The 17573-nt window shown below is 38.3% G+C and overlaps 2 protein-coding genes across 2 annotated transcripts; one reads left to right on the top strand and one right to left on the bottom strand.

Annotated features, from left to right (window-relative positions):
• Positions 1-1616: 1616 nt before the first annotated feature.
• On the top strand, positions 1617-5813 carry RB195_000263 (uncharacterized protein; the record flags this gene model as incomplete). The annotated part of the gene is made up of 7 exons (XM_064196508.1): positions 1617-1676; positions 2682-2845; positions 3401-3605; positions 3911-4007; positions 4077-4165; positions 5435-5510; positions 5653-5813. 7 exons carry the CDS (start codon positions 1617-1619, stop codon positions 5811-5813), a joined length of 852 nt encoding a protein of 283 aa, XP_064052389.1.
• Positions 5814-9977: 4164 nt separating this feature from the next.
• On the bottom strand, positions 9978-16161 carry RB195_000262 (uncharacterized protein; the record flags this gene model as incomplete). The annotated part of the gene is made up of 14 exons (XM_064196507.1): positions 9978-10214; positions 11690-11830; positions 11892-12026; positions 12081-12192; positions 12386-12491; positions 13182-13295; positions 13409-13520; positions 13577-13712; positions 13876-14100; positions 14196-14310; positions 14638-14713; positions 15158-15214; positions 15615-15699; positions 16070-16161. The coding sequence occupies 14 exons, from the start codon at positions 16159-16161 to the stop codon at positions 9978-9980; spliced, it is 1743 nt and encodes a 580-aa protein (XP_064052388.1).
• Between the last annotated feature and the right edge of the window lie 1412 nt (positions 16162-17573).

The following is a 17573-nucleotide window of genomic DNA, read 5'->3' as shown; positions in this document are numbered from 1 at the left end:
TGGTACCAATTTATCGACCCTGGAGAGATGAAAGACTTGGTGAGCAGTAGGGCGGATTCGAACCTCCGATCCATCGTGCAGGCAACGGAACCACTAACCGACTGGGCTACACCCACCCCATACTGGCATCTAATAGAACAAATATGTCTGTTGTAATTTAAAAGTAGAGAAATGAAGAATGCCAAAATCATCTGAAAAGTTATCTAAACTAACTACTGCATTAAAAAGATTAAATTTTAATTAAATTAATTTGTCAGCTTGTTAGGAATAGTCTTCCGGAATTTATGTTAGTGTTCTCTGATATTCTTTGATATAGTTACCAGAGGAATTGCGCGCAATATATGTTTTTTTCAATCTCATTAGCGTATATTAAGCACCTGTGACAAATCTTAACGCGCATAGCTCGTAGTTGGTAATTGCCGACAGTAGATATCGTTGTTTATTTCCTAGATTGAGAATAATTTATGTTTTGTCAAAATTGGAGGTAGAATTGGTCACTGCATGCGTCCAATTTTTGTATTGATTTCCAGAAAGTCTACAGTAATTTTTACTGTATTCCTGATGATGTTCTCTGATGATCAAAATATTTTCTATCCGCTTTTCAATCGTTTTGAATAAATAGAGGAGGTTGCGAGGGACTGGTGCACCCAGTTTGTCTCTGAAGACTTCCTCTCTGTTCAAGATTCAGCATTTCTGTATGATCCTACACGGTGGAAATTATTCCCATGCATACATTATTCGTTCTGGTTAAAGTCAAAGTACACGAAACTGACGTAGTTGGGAAAGTTGTAGGAAAATATAGAGTTCGGAATGTAGATTATGAAGATGAGGCTGGCCCCGCTCAACTACTTTTAATTGTCCTGAAAAACGGCGTGGGAACTGTGTTTGTTCCTACGAGATACGTTACAACACACCACACCTGTGCTCGCGTGGCATCCACCAACAAGCAGTCGGAGATCAGTGAGACCTCCTCAGCAGCCTTTTCAAGTAAAATTGGTGAATAGGCTGCTGAGGGAACTGGAGAGTATGGAGGGATTGCGCGTTCTGATGCGCCTCGTAGGAAATAAGGATGTTCCCACGCCGTTTTTAGGGTGATTACGGGGAATTGAGCGGGACAATGGTGATATTCGTGATTTAAACCACAAACTCCATATTTGCCCACACAGACTTCAACATCGTCAACTTCGTAACACGTCAGCTTTAACGTCAACGCAAAGAGAAGAGAAAACGTTCTAAGGAGTGGATGAATTCTATATCTTCCCTTAGGCTATCGAACTACGACAGCTTCGTGGTGCACTACTTTTAAAATATCGCTTAACTCTGCTCTTCTCCGGTTGAAAGATCTCAGGTCCCATCTGACTAATATATTCCAGTTTTCGTGGCCATTTTTCTCACCTACGCACACATCTACTGGAACTACAACTCATATTTTTTTCGTAGTAAATTTCAGTATAGTTATCGTATCTGGTGCGGATTTTTACTTCGTTATGGTATTGTCATCGATCCACCGTAATGTTGTGTATTCTACAACTATATTGTCGCTGATTATTAATTCAATTTTGACGTTCTTCATCTGTAAGCACACTGCCGCTGAATTTGGAAGATATAGGCAGCTTATGTTACTTACAACAATATTCAACATGGTCTATTCTATCATCCAAGCCGTAACTATGCCGGTTTGTTAAGAAAGAATTGCCTCATTCGAATAAGGAACGATTTTGGGGGAAAAAAGCAATTTTTTTGGTCGAAGTTTTCAGGATATCTGCATTGTTTTGTATCAAGAAATGGTTACGGTGGTTATAGAAGAAATTTTAACCTCTAGAAACTTCAAAAATCGGAGCTAAGAACTGAATTTCCGATTTCCGATTTTTCTTTCCCACTGCCAAGGTTCAGGATCAGGACGTTTGACATGGTCTAGTGTACGAAAAAAGCTTGTCTTTTCGAACAAAATAAAGGATTTACAATTTTTGGATATAGCTCTGCTTAAGTGCCGCAATTTTAATTGTAGTTTTTCTAATTTCCTCTCCCTGCATCATAGGTTAAGGGCAAAGAAGAATCACAATCTTAAACAATGATCAAATTAGGACAAATGAGGAAAATTGAGAAATAGACAACTTTATATGGCTAAACTCAAGTATTGAACGAAGTTTTTGGCGAAAATTGGAAATCCTTATACCATCTTCCCACCATGGCCTTATTGTTGTGGATTATGTCAGGATGCAATTATTTTTTTTAACGAATAGTTGGTGACATTTTGCCTCTTCTCAACGATCCAAAAAGGAAATCCATTGATATAGTTTTTTTTAATTTTATTTTTGTCTCTCTACTATTTGGTGAGTGCTGTATACAGTTTCATTTTCTTAAAACTAAAGATAAAGATTTCCTGAACACTTCGGGCAATGCAAACGTGATGCGAACGTGCAACTCGTACATTTTAGGGTTCAAGAGTGCACAATAAGTTATGCTAATAATTTTTTGGAAAAAGAACTCTCAAAAACTTACTAAAACTGCTGAAAATCTGGAAAATTAAGTGGATTAGTTCGATTAGTTGTTACCAAAGATTCTCAATAAATACGCAACAAATTATAAATCAATATAATATAATTATATAAAGTAAAATAAAAATAAAAATATAATTATATAGATAAAATATAAAATTTTATTATGATTATATAATTCAGGTGATCCATGTGTACGAGATGTCATTCTTTATTTTTGCTAGCGGATTAGGTGCTGTTCCGAATAGTTTCAACAGATTCGCTACCGCTGTGTTCTGCTCCACGTTTGCACAGTCACTCTGCGTATTAGCACTACATTTCCTCTATCGATACATTCAAGTTGTCAGGTAAATCGTAGTTCTACTAATCGATCGCCTCTATGTTCATAGAATTATTCAGTTTTTGATTTATTTGTTTCGTTGTGCACCAGAAAGTATTGCACATTGGAATAATCTTCTCAAATCCATGGGGTTGAGGAGTGAAAGTGGATGAGGCCTCAATCGTGCAGAATATCAGTTTCGATCACCTTCAAAATTACCGGTATTTTCTTTCCACGAATCAGAAGACTAAGTGAAACGGATGTAGGATGAACGAGAAACGATGTGCTGAGTTTTTTTCAGCACAAAAATTAAGCGTTAAAAAAATAAAAGAGAATTATTTTAAGCGTAAAAAAATGAAAGAAAACGATCGAGGAATTGTCCCTCTATCCAAAAAAAAAATTTCTGTAGCAAATACATGATACTCAGTCATTTATAAAAAATGAAAATTACTATTCAGAAAATTAACTTTCATTCATGCATTTATTACTGATTATTTTAATAATTTATTTGCTTATTTTCTAATTTTTATTTACCAATGGATGCATTTATGTATTGTAAATACATTCCAATGCACTTTTTTAGGCCACGAGCTCGATTCGTGTTTGAAAATCCTTTATATGTGTCTATTTTGATTGTACTGTACGTGTTCGTGGCTGCTGACTATGGTTCCGTTTGTTTTTTCAATTTCGGACCTTCGGCAATTAAAGATGCCTATTTTGCCGAACAAATGCTCAAATTTTACAATATAGACATTACACAAGTAGGCTATCTGGGCCCTGTATATGTGGTGAGTTGTAAGAATCGAATTTTTGTAATGTTCTTCATCAAGGATAGTAAAATATGAGTTATTGTTCGATTGTCTTTGAATCTCGGCATGTTGAAACGTAGTTTTTAATTGATTAATTAAGACGATCAATACCAATCTTGGCTACGGCTCAAGAAAATCAATTAAAAAATATGAGTTATTAGCCTCTTTATATAATCTTCGCTGGAATTTTTTAAAGACAAGAAATCATTTGAAATAGAGCTTTTATCCTTACCGTAATGGTACTCTTGAATGAAGGAAAAAATCCAAGAAACTTTTCTTTTCAGATGAATGAAGAAATGCAATGGCTCGATTTTCTTGGTTTGCTGAACGTTAGCGTTGTCATTGGATTTACATTAGCTGTGATACCGTTTTGTGGAACAGGTAGAGGATTTCTGAATTTGTGGAATGAAATGAAATGTGTTACACTCCTGAACAAAATTTATTTTTAAGCAATTTTTCGCTGCTTATACAAGCAACAAGTGACGAGCAAGAAGACGAAAGAGTTGCAAATTCAGATGTTTCGGGTTCTTCTGATACAGGTAAGGATATCAATAGGGGCTAATAAGGTCAAATCCGAACATCTGAGGAATCTGACGCGCCTGTCCTTATCAACATCATAGCTAAGCTCTTCACGCGCTGCCCACGTCGGAATGTAAGATCCCTAATCAGTGATTGATCAGCATAACCGGGTACTAATCAGGGTGGGACCGGGAGACGGAATTTTGAAAATTTTGAATGTATTTTGAATGGTGATAGCGCTGAGGAGTTAGCAGACGAGTAGGAGTAACATCCTTCAGTGTACAACTATGCACTTACCATTTAGCGATTATGGATCGGTGAAACGATTCACAACGTGCATTTGCTGTGAAGTAATTTTACAAAAATGGTGATTGAGCGGCTACTGCTCAACGAGAATTCCGACTTCATTATAATTTTGAGCGAATTTTGTAACGGTGAAACTTCAAATCACAGTGGGGTATTCTGCGGGCGGTTCAGGTTGGTGGGTGTTTCCTTGCCAATCGCGGTAGGCTCCTTGCAATTGAAACCCTAACTCCTTCAATGTTTTCTGGGGTTCGTTAAGTCCGTTGGTTTCCTTGTGGCTTCATTTTTTTGGAGCTCAATCCGTCTCTTTGAAATTCTTAACCCATGTTTTGACGGAGTGTGAGGTTGGGACGCGGCCACGACGTCACGAAATTGTAATGACATCGGATTTTCTGCTGAACAGCAGTCGCATCGTTGCCATTTTTGTTTAAAAAAAAAAGACTTCACAACAAATGCACGTTATGAACCGACGCACTGGTCTATGATCGCTAAATGACAAGTGGTTTGTACTGAACGGTGTCATTTCCATCTGTTTACCATCTTGTCAGGATTGCCACAACTAAATACGTTCGAAATTTCCCAAATCCCTCTACCACCCTGGTTTTAGTTATTTGTTTATTTACTTACTTTTTTGTCTATTACGCTCAATGATGTGCCAAAAAAGAGAGGATGTGGCAAGGATAAATTATAAAACAAATGCAGTAAATATATAGGGGAAAGAAAGCAAAAAGTATAGAAAAAAGAATATATGAAAGAGGATCCATATGGTATCGATAGCTATCACTCAGTATGCACTACATACTCCCAGTCATCCACAAACTCTTCGTAAAGGCGGCCCTAAACAGAATTTAGAGAAAAAAAAAATCAAATGAAGAACAGCCCTACGCAACTGTAATTGCTTTGGTAATTTGTAAAAAAAAAGTAATTCTACAAAATTTTGTTTAATTCAAATCAGAGAGGTGAACTGGTAATTAACTAAATTCCAGTCCTTCTTTCCTATCGCCTTCACGTTTATTCCCTCATCCGGTCTACTAGTAATGTCATTATTTGGTAAAAATATTGGTAAGTGATCTTATTGTAGAAATTTTTTCTTTTCTGTCAGTACTAAAGTAAATTTTGATTCTTTTTCAAATTTAAAATTTTACAGGAAATTTTATTTCAAATTTTTTTTGTTTCCTGTCAGTACTAGTACAACATATTCCAGGAGCAAGTGTAAATATTGTTGCTATTCTTCTCACGATATATCCTGTTATTGATCCATTGATCGTACTGTATTTTGTGAGCAGTTATCGTGAAGCTATTCGAATGTATTTTGGACAGTTCAAATATATTACAAATCGAAAAGTTACTCCTGTAAAATTTTGATTTTTTTAAATTAAAAATTTTATAGGAAATTTTATTTCAAATTGTTTTTGTTTTGTATGTAATCGAGTTTGCTAAAATTTTGCTACATGAGAACAGCTATTATTTATTTAAGATTTATTTAATATAAAAAAGTGAAAATAGCACAGCATAGTGTTTGAAATGAATAGATTTCGTTGAAATGAATTTACTCCTGCATGAGAGAGCTCCAATCGCGAGGTGTACTCTGAATAATCCGCCATAATTTAAAATAGAGATTTTAAAATTCAAAATTGAAAATCTCTTTGACAGTGTTCAGTGTCATTCGTGATATTGTGAAGCTAAATTTGTTACAGTATACGATTAGGTTGTTCGGGAATTGATGCAAATTTTTGATATATCTTTTTGATATCGTTGATATATCCAATGTATCATCAAAATAAATTTTCTTAACCTAAAGTAAACTTCGTCAATCAAAATAATTACCATTAAAATCAATAGATTTTTGGCAATGAGATACAAGTGAATTAAGTTCCTGTCGGAAAGAAATACGGCTTCTGTCCTTTTCTTTCTGGTCCTGATTCACAAAGTATTTCTTGTTCAAAAAAGTTGTCCACGTGTTTAAAGAAGTGGTAGTCTGTTGGCGAAAAGGTCTGGGAAGTATGGTGGTTAGGGAGGAGTTTCGTAGCCCAACTCTTTCAATTTCTCGGAGATACAATGTGTTAAGAACGAAAAGCATAACAGAAAAAAGCTTATTTTTGGTTTATGACAGTCTTACATTCAATAAAAAATCCTGGAGAAATTTCTTATGATCCAAACATATTCCGCAATCCTGAATTAGTTTCCGAAGAGCCTAATACGTTGTTTCTCTTTTCTCTTTCTTTCTTTCTTTCTTTTCTAAAAGAACTGACTTTAAATCACTGCATTATTTCATTTTATTTTTTATGTCATTATTTCATTTTGCTCTCTCTCTCTTTCTTTTTAATTATTCAGTCCGTAGCTAATGTAGCTAATGTGAATGTTGTCCACAGAAAAAAATTATTTTAAGCGCGAAAATTCTCCCGAAAGCAACAACATTAGGGACTTTAGTTTATTCGGAGTGGCAACTCTTTACACTGATCAAAACGCTCAAACGAAACCGCCTAAATTGAATTAGTGGTAAAATTGCCCGATAAAGCATAATTATTTCCACTCGCGTATTTCCACCCACGTGTGAGTAATGAAATTCAGTTCACGAGGTATCACTTCGTTATCAATGCTATGGATGCAAAGGATTGTAATATTGAGTGAACTAAAGGGGCTGATACCTAAATTTTACCTCAGCTGGTTTTTTTTTTCCGAGAAATTGCTGTTCTTTGTAGTTTCAGATCGAGTTCTCAAACTCGAGCCATTCTCTAACGTTCCGCTAGGACCTTCCTTTCTTGTAGGTATGAAAAAGACTAGATCACAGTTCCGCGGAAATTGATGAATTGCAAATCACATGGGGTTCTGTGGAAGGATAGTGTAGGAGAAACTCCTAGAAAACCTCAAAATGCATATAGTCGGGTCAGAACGGGCAAAAGCTCGGAACAGTTGCGTAAGTGGCTGCGCTCGAAGCGACGTGGTTGAGCAGGCGGTTGGGGACGTGGTGGGACCATCGCGAACTGCAGAGATGAGTGGAGCAGCATAATTATTTCCACTCTAGCTAGAGTCCCACCTCGATCAGAACCGCTACCGGAATGTTTCAGTTCCAAGAAGTCCATTTAAAAAAAGTAAACTTAGAAGACATTTTACTTTGAATAGGGAGAAGACTTTACCGTACACGTTTTTTTTACTTTTTTTGCTCAGTGGCAGCCCCCAGAGGAATATTCGATAGTGGGTCCTCTTCACTAATATATAAGATTTGGTATATGGTTTCCAAGCGTCATCCTCTACAAATTCAGGATTTCTAGCACTCAGACACATTATGGGGCTCGCCTTACTAAATAAAAACAAGGGATTCCTCCAAATTTAATTGCATCTGGATGTCGTACTTCATATCATGAATAATGAACACTGAACACTGCTTGGACTAAGAACACCGCACTTTTTCGAACCTATTCGCGTTATGGGCTGCTCGAACGCAAAGGAGACAAAATACGAATGCCCATAGCAGAACAGATCCTGCTAAACACACACTGTTAGATTAGATTGGTGGTAATAAATGTTAGAAGAAAGGACTTACTCAGGAAAAATGTTATTGTTTGATGAGCAAAGTGCACGGAACAAGTAGAAAGCTGCAATACATTGAAAACTCGTTTAAAAAAAAACACTATGATGAAAACAAAAACGTCTAATAGATACCATGTTTTCTTGTTCTGACAATGAAGTTTGGGGGTTTTTTAGCGGCCAAATGTTTCCACAACCTCATCCTTATCAAAAACCTAGAAATCGTTTATCAATTACTCTCATTCGCCTTGGGCGACATTCTGCAAGAACGCGGTGGTTCACCAACCCCGTCCCCCCCCCCCCTACTCGATAAGACTGGTCAGTTTCTTTTCTTGTTTGGAGGTCTTAGAACGATAACGAGGCTTGCCAAGGAGAGAGGAGGAATTCGATGGAATATGCATAGCATCGAAGACGCATTCGAAGAAAAAAGAATCATAGAGCCATTTTCAGGCCTTTGATAAAGTCGAAGTTGTCGAAACGTCAGGCCATAAATAAAAAGGATAAAGTCACTGGCGTATCAATCCACTTCGGATGCGAACTCGTTTTTCTTTAAATCGTAATCGTTAAAGTTCTTGGAAGGGCGGGTGTGGCGCAGTCTGTTAGAGCTCCGTTGTAGCCACACGGTCGAAAGTTCGAAACCGCCCTAGTGCAAACGAAGCCTTTCAACCTTCCGGGGTCGACAAATTGGTACCAGACTTGTCTGTGAGGATAAAAACACTGACTTGATCATCGGCTGGCCCACGCATGTCATTGTATAGGCCAACACGCGTTCCAAAACCTCAACGATTACGAATTCCAGTAAAACGCGTTGGCGCATCCCAAGTGGATTGATACGCCAGTGACTTTGTCCTTTTAAAGTTCTTGGAACGAGTGTTTCCCTCTGCGATGGCTTCACGGGGGCTAACCGATGTGTCAAGTCAGTGTTTTCATCCTCCCAGACAAGTCTGGTACAAAATTATCGACCCCGGAAGGACGAACGGGCTAGGGCAGTTTCGAATCTCCGATACGAACCTTTTACCGGCTGCGTCACACCGCCCTTCAAAAAATAAAGTTCCATCAAAACCCGGTTGGCAAAGCAAGAAAACAGAAAACGTTCACAATACCGATGTTTCAAGAAGAGAGGACTAGGGGATAATTTGATAGATAATATTTTAGGTACGTTTACGATGGAACGTCACATAAGTACTGCAAAACACTCATTCACGTTACACTACTGTAGCCTACTCTAGAATCTGCATAAAACTACGTGTCTTTTTTTCATTTATCTCATTTCCTCACAGAGCACTTCAAGATTTTTGGTTTAATGGCAGCATACAGATCTCTGGTCATCACACAACTGACGGTGAAAACGTTTAGATAAAAACTCTTTCACTCCTCTTCCTCTCTTTTCTCAGGGATCCAACGACGAAGAAAGACCGTTAAAACTCAGAGCTGCCAATCTCACCATGCATGCAGAACGTTCTTGTGGAAATGAGACCTATTATTTTGAATGGAAAAGAGTGTAACTACCTGCTACAGTTACAGCCATCATAGTTCATAACAACAACAACGACAATAACATTATAAGCATTTTTATAACATCCTTTGAAGGTGCTCCGCCTATTTGCATAGCGCAACATCGCAGTCGAAGTTAAAAGCGGAAAATTACATACTGGATAGCAGCGCCGAGTTTTCACGATATGGTTACGGTACCGAAGATATCATCTTGATAGCTGTTTTGAATGTTTTTTTTTTCAGACCGTGAAATGGGATGTTGATTTGAATGAGATTTTCTTTTGAAGTCATCATTTTAGTACTAAACGACTACCACCAACAGAATTAACAGATAATATGATAAATATTTACCTTTGGGCAGTATATTTCAAATTATGTACACAACTGAACACACACTCCAAAAAGATTCAAAACATTACAATTTGAAAAAGAACCGCACCCAGAAAAACGACCCGAGTTTCGCACGTCTGTAAAAATTAAAACAATAAAAGATAGTTTCCGTTGTAGTTAACCTTCCGAAGGTACGTCCATTGCTTCTCCTGCTGTATCATCCATTGAGGAGTCGAAAGAGAAAAGCCGAACACCGCGTGCATCTCCATCAGCCGTCGTAGTGCTAGAAGTAGGCGTCGCATGTCGCTGTCTTCCTCTAAGGCGAGGTGCACCTGGACATTCGTTTGGAGCACAGGTGGGAGTAGTGGGCATCGGAGGTGTAGTGAACGACAATGTCGGTTCAAGATGAGTCATCTGAAAGTAAATAATGGCTTTGAGTTTTCCAGGCTCTGACGAAGGCGATAACGCCGAAACGTTAGCCGTTGTTAAATAAAGACGATCAATACCAATCTTGGCTACAGCTCAAGAATAATTAAAACTACTTTACACGTCAGACAGTCGAACATGGGCAATACTGAAAGTAAATAATAGTCATAACTATAATCTGATAGATGTGATCTGACTACGCGCATAATTTCCAATTATATTCCTGAGATCTTGATCTTTTTTAACCATGATCTTCAGAAATTCAGGGTAATATGCAAAATATCATATTATTCTTGAGGTCAAAAAAATCTGGAAACAAAACTCTACAATATAATTTGAAACGAAACTCTTGTAATAAATGAAAAATAAAATTGGTGGAAACATATTGGATTGATTGTTCCACCTTTTGAATGAGAAATGAACTTACTACAAACATTTTCTTCTGATTATGATTTAAAAAATTCCCCTCTTATGGCTAAATAGCGCATGTCCAAAAACCTCAACATCCTTTCAAACTCCAATCTTAGATACTTAGATGACCCGTCTTGGCTGGACGTGCGACGTCGAGCAACTTTTTCACTCCTTCCGTTTCCTCGCCACTGTCATCCAAGATGTCCTCAAAGTTTGAGTGATATTGACAAGGTCTCTGAGCCGTATCCAGCTGAGCTCTTTGCTGGTGCACCCATGTAGCGAACTATCTCGTTAGCGGCCTCCATCGAGGGCCTTTAACATCTCTTGAGATTTACTTCAGCGTTCTTTCACTCCATCTGTCGTCGATTATCCTATTAATGTAACAGGCCCATCTATGCTTTGCTTTCGATATATATTCCGATTGGTCGCGAAGATAAGACACTGACTGGTAAGTCGGAGCTGCGAAGGAGGAGTAAGTGTTGCGAGCGCCAGTTGAACTTCAAGAGATATCTCTCAAGGGCTCTGCGGGTAGAGAGTGAGTTCCTAGATATGGGAGCGGTGTCTGCGCCCACCCGTCTGAGCTTAACACGCTGGAAAAACCATCCAGCCGGTACTGGTGGGGACGGAACTCTTCGTCTGTCAGTTGGTCTTTAGCTTCCCTGACGGGTGCGAATGCTGGCCACGCTGTTTTCATCCTTCTATTCAGTTTTTCCTTCAACTAGTTCTTCATATTCATAGAAGTCCAAAGTAGACGTATGACGAAGTTTCTGCGAGTCCTGAGCCTTCAATTTGTGCTCAGTTCTCGGAGCAGACGTTCTTCATGAGCAGTGTCTTCTTTTTGTTTATTCGCAATCCTGTTTTCTGCTTCGTTCAGTTTCGCGAGCATAGCCTCTGCTTCATTTGTACTTTCGAAAAGATAGCGATGTCGTCCGCAAAACGAAGATTCGAGAGGAATCTTCCGTCAACACGTATGTCCCTTTCTTCCCAACTAAGTGACTAACTCTTGTCTATGCAACGAAACGATTTTAAAAGATAGAAGCAAGTAAACTTACTTGTACGGCAGCCTCATCACACTGTTTGGTGAGTGCTAAGTTGGTGTGATGATATGCTGCTGCTGGCATACCCGTCTTCGACAAAAACTCACCAAGTTGGTGGTGAAGCCGACCCATAGAATGGAAAGGAACCATAGAGTTCTGAATCAAAATGAAGACCTCATTCGAAATTCGGAATTCAAAAAAAGTGCTCATTCTGCACCTCTGTTAATTTCTTCAATACTTCTGTGCCTTTCTGGTAATTATGAGTACTATCATACTGGCTGATAAGAAGCCAAACCGCTTCTAAGAGATACGGATGAGCAAATACGACTTCTTCTAATATTGTTTGTGCCTCCTTAAAAAAGAAGCTCATTGAGGCAACTACGAAACGGAGAAAAAAATCCAGCACCTCTTTTCCACTGGTTGAGGCGAGCAAAACTTGGGCTTTGAGGACGCGTGCCCGAGGAGAACTAGGGAGATTCTGTATACAGATAGCCACAGCAGCACGAGCTTCCCGGATCCTGCAAAACTCACATAATTGTACCAAAGCAAAGAATCATTTTATAGTACTACATAAATTGGACACATTTCCATTGCTATAGATTCTTCGGCACAAAACAAATTCAAGAAACAATTTTCAAGTAAGATAAGATACTTCTACTTACTACTTTTTTATTGAATTAAAATAAGAAAAATGAGGAAAGATAGTCGTACTTGGCTCTCTGAAGGTAAGTAACTATTTGTAGCTCGTAGAGATCAACATTCTTGACATCTCGTTTGATAGCTGCGCTTAAATGACGCATCGCCTCATCGAATTTCTCTAAAGCATCCACAATGAAACATAAACAATTTAAAACGATTTGAAACTCAATGCAATTGCGTGAGCTGCTGCGCTCGATGTGACGCGACGGAGATAGTGGTTGTGATGGACAACTGCATCAGATAGTTTTGTCCCGATTATATATGTACTGTTGCATAAGCGACGTGACCCATTTAACAAAACAATTAACGTTGCTCAAGGGCCCCGACTTTCGTTCGTCCGTCTATGTTTTCGTTGAGAGATCTCAACATCGTCAATTTCGTGGTATACCGCCTTTAAGTGCAACTTCCAAGTTTAAACTAAACGGCGACTTCTTTCGCAACCCAATAGTTAGCCAACTCAGGTGTAGTCCGACAATAGTCCGAAATTAATTCCTAGTTTTGCAGTTTGCTTCGTATGGTTTTTTGTCATTATTATAATAAAAAAGTCTTAACAAACGACGCTGTTGGGTAAGTTCATAGAATAAGCCGACAAACACCATTTCCAAAGAAAAAAGAAACTTATTGCGGACAGCATTCTTCATGAAGAAAATGGAAAAAAAAACAAATAAAAACCATAATAAAATAATAATGATGCAATATAATATGAAAATAATGAAGTAAGGATATAATCTGTCAAAATCTCCTAGTTGACTGAGAAATATTTAGGTTAGATGGGCTCACACCCTCAAACAAATCCCATTAATCTCACCAAGATCCAGTAGAACGAGTGCCTTCAGCAACATAGCTTCAGATTTGGGTTTATCGCCGAATACAGTGAGGTTACAAGCCTTGTGTGCAAAGTACAGTGCTGTTTTAAGCTTGCCTAAATGGGAATCATCGATCGTCTTGGAACAACGAGAACAAAAGAGGCACATGGAAAGAAGAGAATCATCGCAAAGCTATGCCACATGGAAGAACTGTGAAAGATAAACTAACCTTGAACTCGTGCGCAGTGTCCGAATGCGATCCATGCTTCTACAGTATTCTCGTTCGAGTTCATAAGTTGGGTTGCTAGCGACTCTAACTCTTTTGCCATTGGAGGAGTGTTCTATAAAAGAAGGAACAGGGATAGTAAGGTGACAGCAGCCTTAAAGAAGATCAGACCTGTGCAAACAGCAGAGCTAGTGTGTCCATTGCGTAGTGCTGCTCACTATCCAAAGAATGTGCTTTGGCTAACTCTGAGCGGGCTTCGTGACGCATGCCTAATGAATTATACACCAACCCCATTTCCGTGAGAATCCTAAAGGAAAGGATACGTTATATACACATATATAACCTTTACGTTTGACTCTGATCCAGTTTACACGCTAACATTCCTCCTATAAGACATGTATAAGGTAGCACCTAATATTGGTAGCAACAAGAAAAAGGAAAATGAGAGAAAAGAAAGAAATGGTGCATACTTAGGATTATTCGTTCCGAGCAAAGACATGATCTTCAAAGCTTGTTCAGCTTGACCAGCACCAAGCAACTTCTGTGCTTCAAGCCAAGTAGCAAGATTTGCGGCACCCGAGCCTTCGAAACTTTCAACGATTGCTTCTGTATCTAATGTTGTTGCACTTGATGATCCACTTCGAAGTATTGTAGCCAACGATCCGAATGCACTATTGCAGTTGGTAAAAACATCCCTGAATTAAGTGCTCTTAGAATCATATTTTTTAAAGTATGCAAAATCCACGCAAACGACAGTACTACACTAAGAGTTAAAGTGTCCAAACCATACTGCAGGTAGCCGATGGACATATTCGCTCCTTTGTGATCTTTGCCAGCTAAAAGTTTTGCCATGGCATATCGAACCTTCGGAATATGTTGATGTCCAGGAATTTTAGCCAAAACAGCTGAAACATAACCATAAGGCAATTTCTCACCTTAATATAAGAGAAAATAATTGAATCTAGCGGATAGAATTGAATGGGAAGAAAATTGGACCGATTTTTGAAAAGTCCTATGCGTAGCAACTTTCGATTTTTAATTTTAAGGCTATTAAAGGGAAATGGAGGGGGTCTGGATCAGCCGGTAAGAGGCTGCTCTATGACTGAAGCAAGATTGAAGGTCTTAATTACGCAGAAGCTTACTTCGGGATCTCTATAAGATGAAAGAACAATGAAACATCCATAATTGCAATAGCTGCCTGCAATAGCAAGAGCTTTGACAGGAACACCAACCTAAGGCCTCTTCATATTTCTTCTCCTTCACTAAACATTTGTGGTAGCGAAATCTGACTTCGGTGTCCGAGAACTGCTAAACAACACATCGTATTAAGTAATACCAAAAAGCTCCAAAAAAAACATAGTTTTAAGAAAATAATATGATTGTTTCTGCCGATATTAAGCAATTCACAGCTCTTCGAACGCGAAACATTTTCTTGTACAGTCTGGTGGAGTTTGAAGACGGTGTGAGTCGAGCTATGTATGGTTTTTTTCTCGTCAAGAATCTAACTAAATCTTAACAGGATCTGCACAAAAACGAAAATAGTTAACGAAGTAGAAAATTTAACACTACGAAGACATTCAGAACATTGAATGTGAGAAGCAGATCTTTTTATAAAAAAAATTGTGGACGTCGTAAAGGAAAGTTCACTCGAATAAAAAATATCGATATTGATAACAACGAGTGAGGTAAGAAATAAAATCAGAAGTAATAAAGAGGTCCTGTGGATAAATATATGAAGAAAAATCTACTAACCTTGCCGTGGATGGAGCGAGACACCTCTGGATACAGTTGCAAGGCTTTGAAGTAATTCTGCAAGCGAGAATAGCAAAAGATAGGATTGGAAAAGATGTAAATTATTAATGTTAGATATTAGAAAAACAATATAAAAAAACCCAAAAACCGAACTTTGTAAGCCAATAAGCCAATTAACTTTAAATCAATTCACGACAAGGGAAAATTGGATTAACTACCACAAGAATAAAAACTCCTTTTCCGAAGAAGCACCTTTCACTATGTCCTCAATTCCTTAATTGAGGAAAAGCTTTCTTATCACACAAAACTCGAACAACGTTACTATATATTCATCGGATTCAAATTTCGAAACAATAGCTTTAGGTGCAAAGAAGTAAGCTTGAAAACAATAACTTATTCGAAAGGAAAGACTCGTATTTGTGTGCCTAACTATTCAAGTTTTAATTTAATTACTTACCAGTAAGCTCAAGGAGTATTTCTCCAGTTCAAAATAAGCATCTGCAACATAGACAGCCAACAGAGCTTCGTGTTTTGCGCTCAGACTGGAAATGTAGATATAGCTTTTACGGTTGCGAAAATACCTCAATTTCAAAACAATTGGGGAAATTTTTGATGTTTCTGTCGTGGACATGGCTCACGACTGAATTTCGGTACTAGAGCAAAAACACGAAAGATGTCCTATAAATCCAAAAATCAAATGGAACAAGAAGACCAGAATAGTCAATATGCAACTCTTTGTTCTCACACGAGATGAATGCATTAGATTTAATTCCTGTACAGGTGTGAAAATTTGTTCTGTCAAGTAATCTCTTTGGCCATTATACGCGTTTTCATTTCACCAGTTGTAGAGAAGCAGAAAGTTAAGTTATACGTCCGCGAGGAGCGGAAAAACCCAACACCAAAACCGCTTGCCTGTCGCAGTGTGGAATGATTTCGTGTAGAAAGACAAGGTCCTCGTACAGTTCATGCTCATATAATGTCTGAATGTGATCAAACAATTTCATCTGAAATATAAAAAAGTGATCAATAAGGTTATAAAGTCTTCATGTACGAATTTCAATAAATATTTCGATATGCGGATGTTTCAATAGTTGATTTCTTTAACTGAGCCGGACACGAGGTTGTTACAATCCGCGACTAATCCGATCAAACGCCTTATCCGTCCAACAAAGCAAGTCCCACGTTTACTGTTGGGCCTAATGCGAGTTCCCGCGTAATGTAGAGGCACTCCTCTTTGTGATTCATTAATCAATTTGGATTAATCACGTTCGATTTCACCCTTACACGCTCTGAAGAAGGCGATCTTGCCGAAACGTTAGCCAGGAATAAAGGATTGTAACAATCTTGTGTCCACCTCAATTAAAGAAATCAATTATTAAGGTTATAAAGGTTGGATAAATGAAGTCAGGATAAATCAAATGAATAGCAACAGGTGAATAAATCAAGTTTTTAGGAAAAAAAAAGAAGACGCAAAGGTTTCTTGAAAAAAAAAATTGTCTTCAAGAAACCTACGGAATGGAATGAACGTGGTAACCTAAGTGGAAGAGGAAGAGTGGACGGACCGTCAGAAAGTCAGTAGCATGTTAGAGAAAATTCTTCCTTCTCATCCTGGGATTTTTTTGAAGAGTATCTCAACCGCTGAAGCATCGTCTGAACCCAACGACCTTCTTTAAAGTGATAACTCAACGGGGTCTCTTTAGGGCCACAACTGCGTGAATACAGAACCCAGTACAAAGCCCTTTCTAAGGTTACCACAATTTGTATAAAAATTTGATTTCTTCGCTTTTTATCCGTTCTAGCATGCACGCAACACATCAATACATTATACGTACATAGGTACTCCCGAAAAAGTGATCTTCGCCTCCAATGGAAAATTACATACATTGATCTGCTCACTTCAAAGCGGTAAAAAAGTTCGCCCGAAAAAGGATAGAGTGGATAAAGTGCCTGGCGTTAATCAACCTTGGTTGGGATGCGCCACCACGTTCACTTCAATTTAGAATCGTTTGGACGTTATGGAGGTGTAGTTAGAGTGTACAGTGATAGGGATAGCCGATGTATCAAGTCAGTGTTTTTATCCTGCCAAAAAAGTCTACTATGCACTTATCAACACCGTAAGAATGAATGGCTTGGCTGCACTTGGGCAGTTTCGAACCATTGATCAATCATGAAGTCACAGTCGGACCTCTTAGCAGTTGCGCTTCATCCGCTCACAGAGATACTCGTCAGAGCAAAAATCAAAACGGAAATCTACGAACATTGAAGGAAATGATTCTTACCCAAGGACCTCAAATTAAACAAAGTTCGCCTGTTAAAAAAATACTGTGTTATTGGAGTGTAGATGTCGACTCCACAGAACTGATCACCGTGATAGGTTAAGTGTAACCTATGGTGCGACTTGTGCAACTTCAGACAG

Source organism: Necator americanus, chromosome IV (genome assembly GCF_031761385.1).
Source record: "Necator americanus strain Aroian chromosome IV, whole genome shotgun sequence".
NCBI lineage: Eukaryota > Metazoa > Nematoda > Chromadorea > Rhabditida > Ancylostomatidae > Necator > Necator americanus.
Note: the sequence above shows the minus strand (reverse complement) of the source record. Positions and strands in the feature narration are given on the sequence as shown.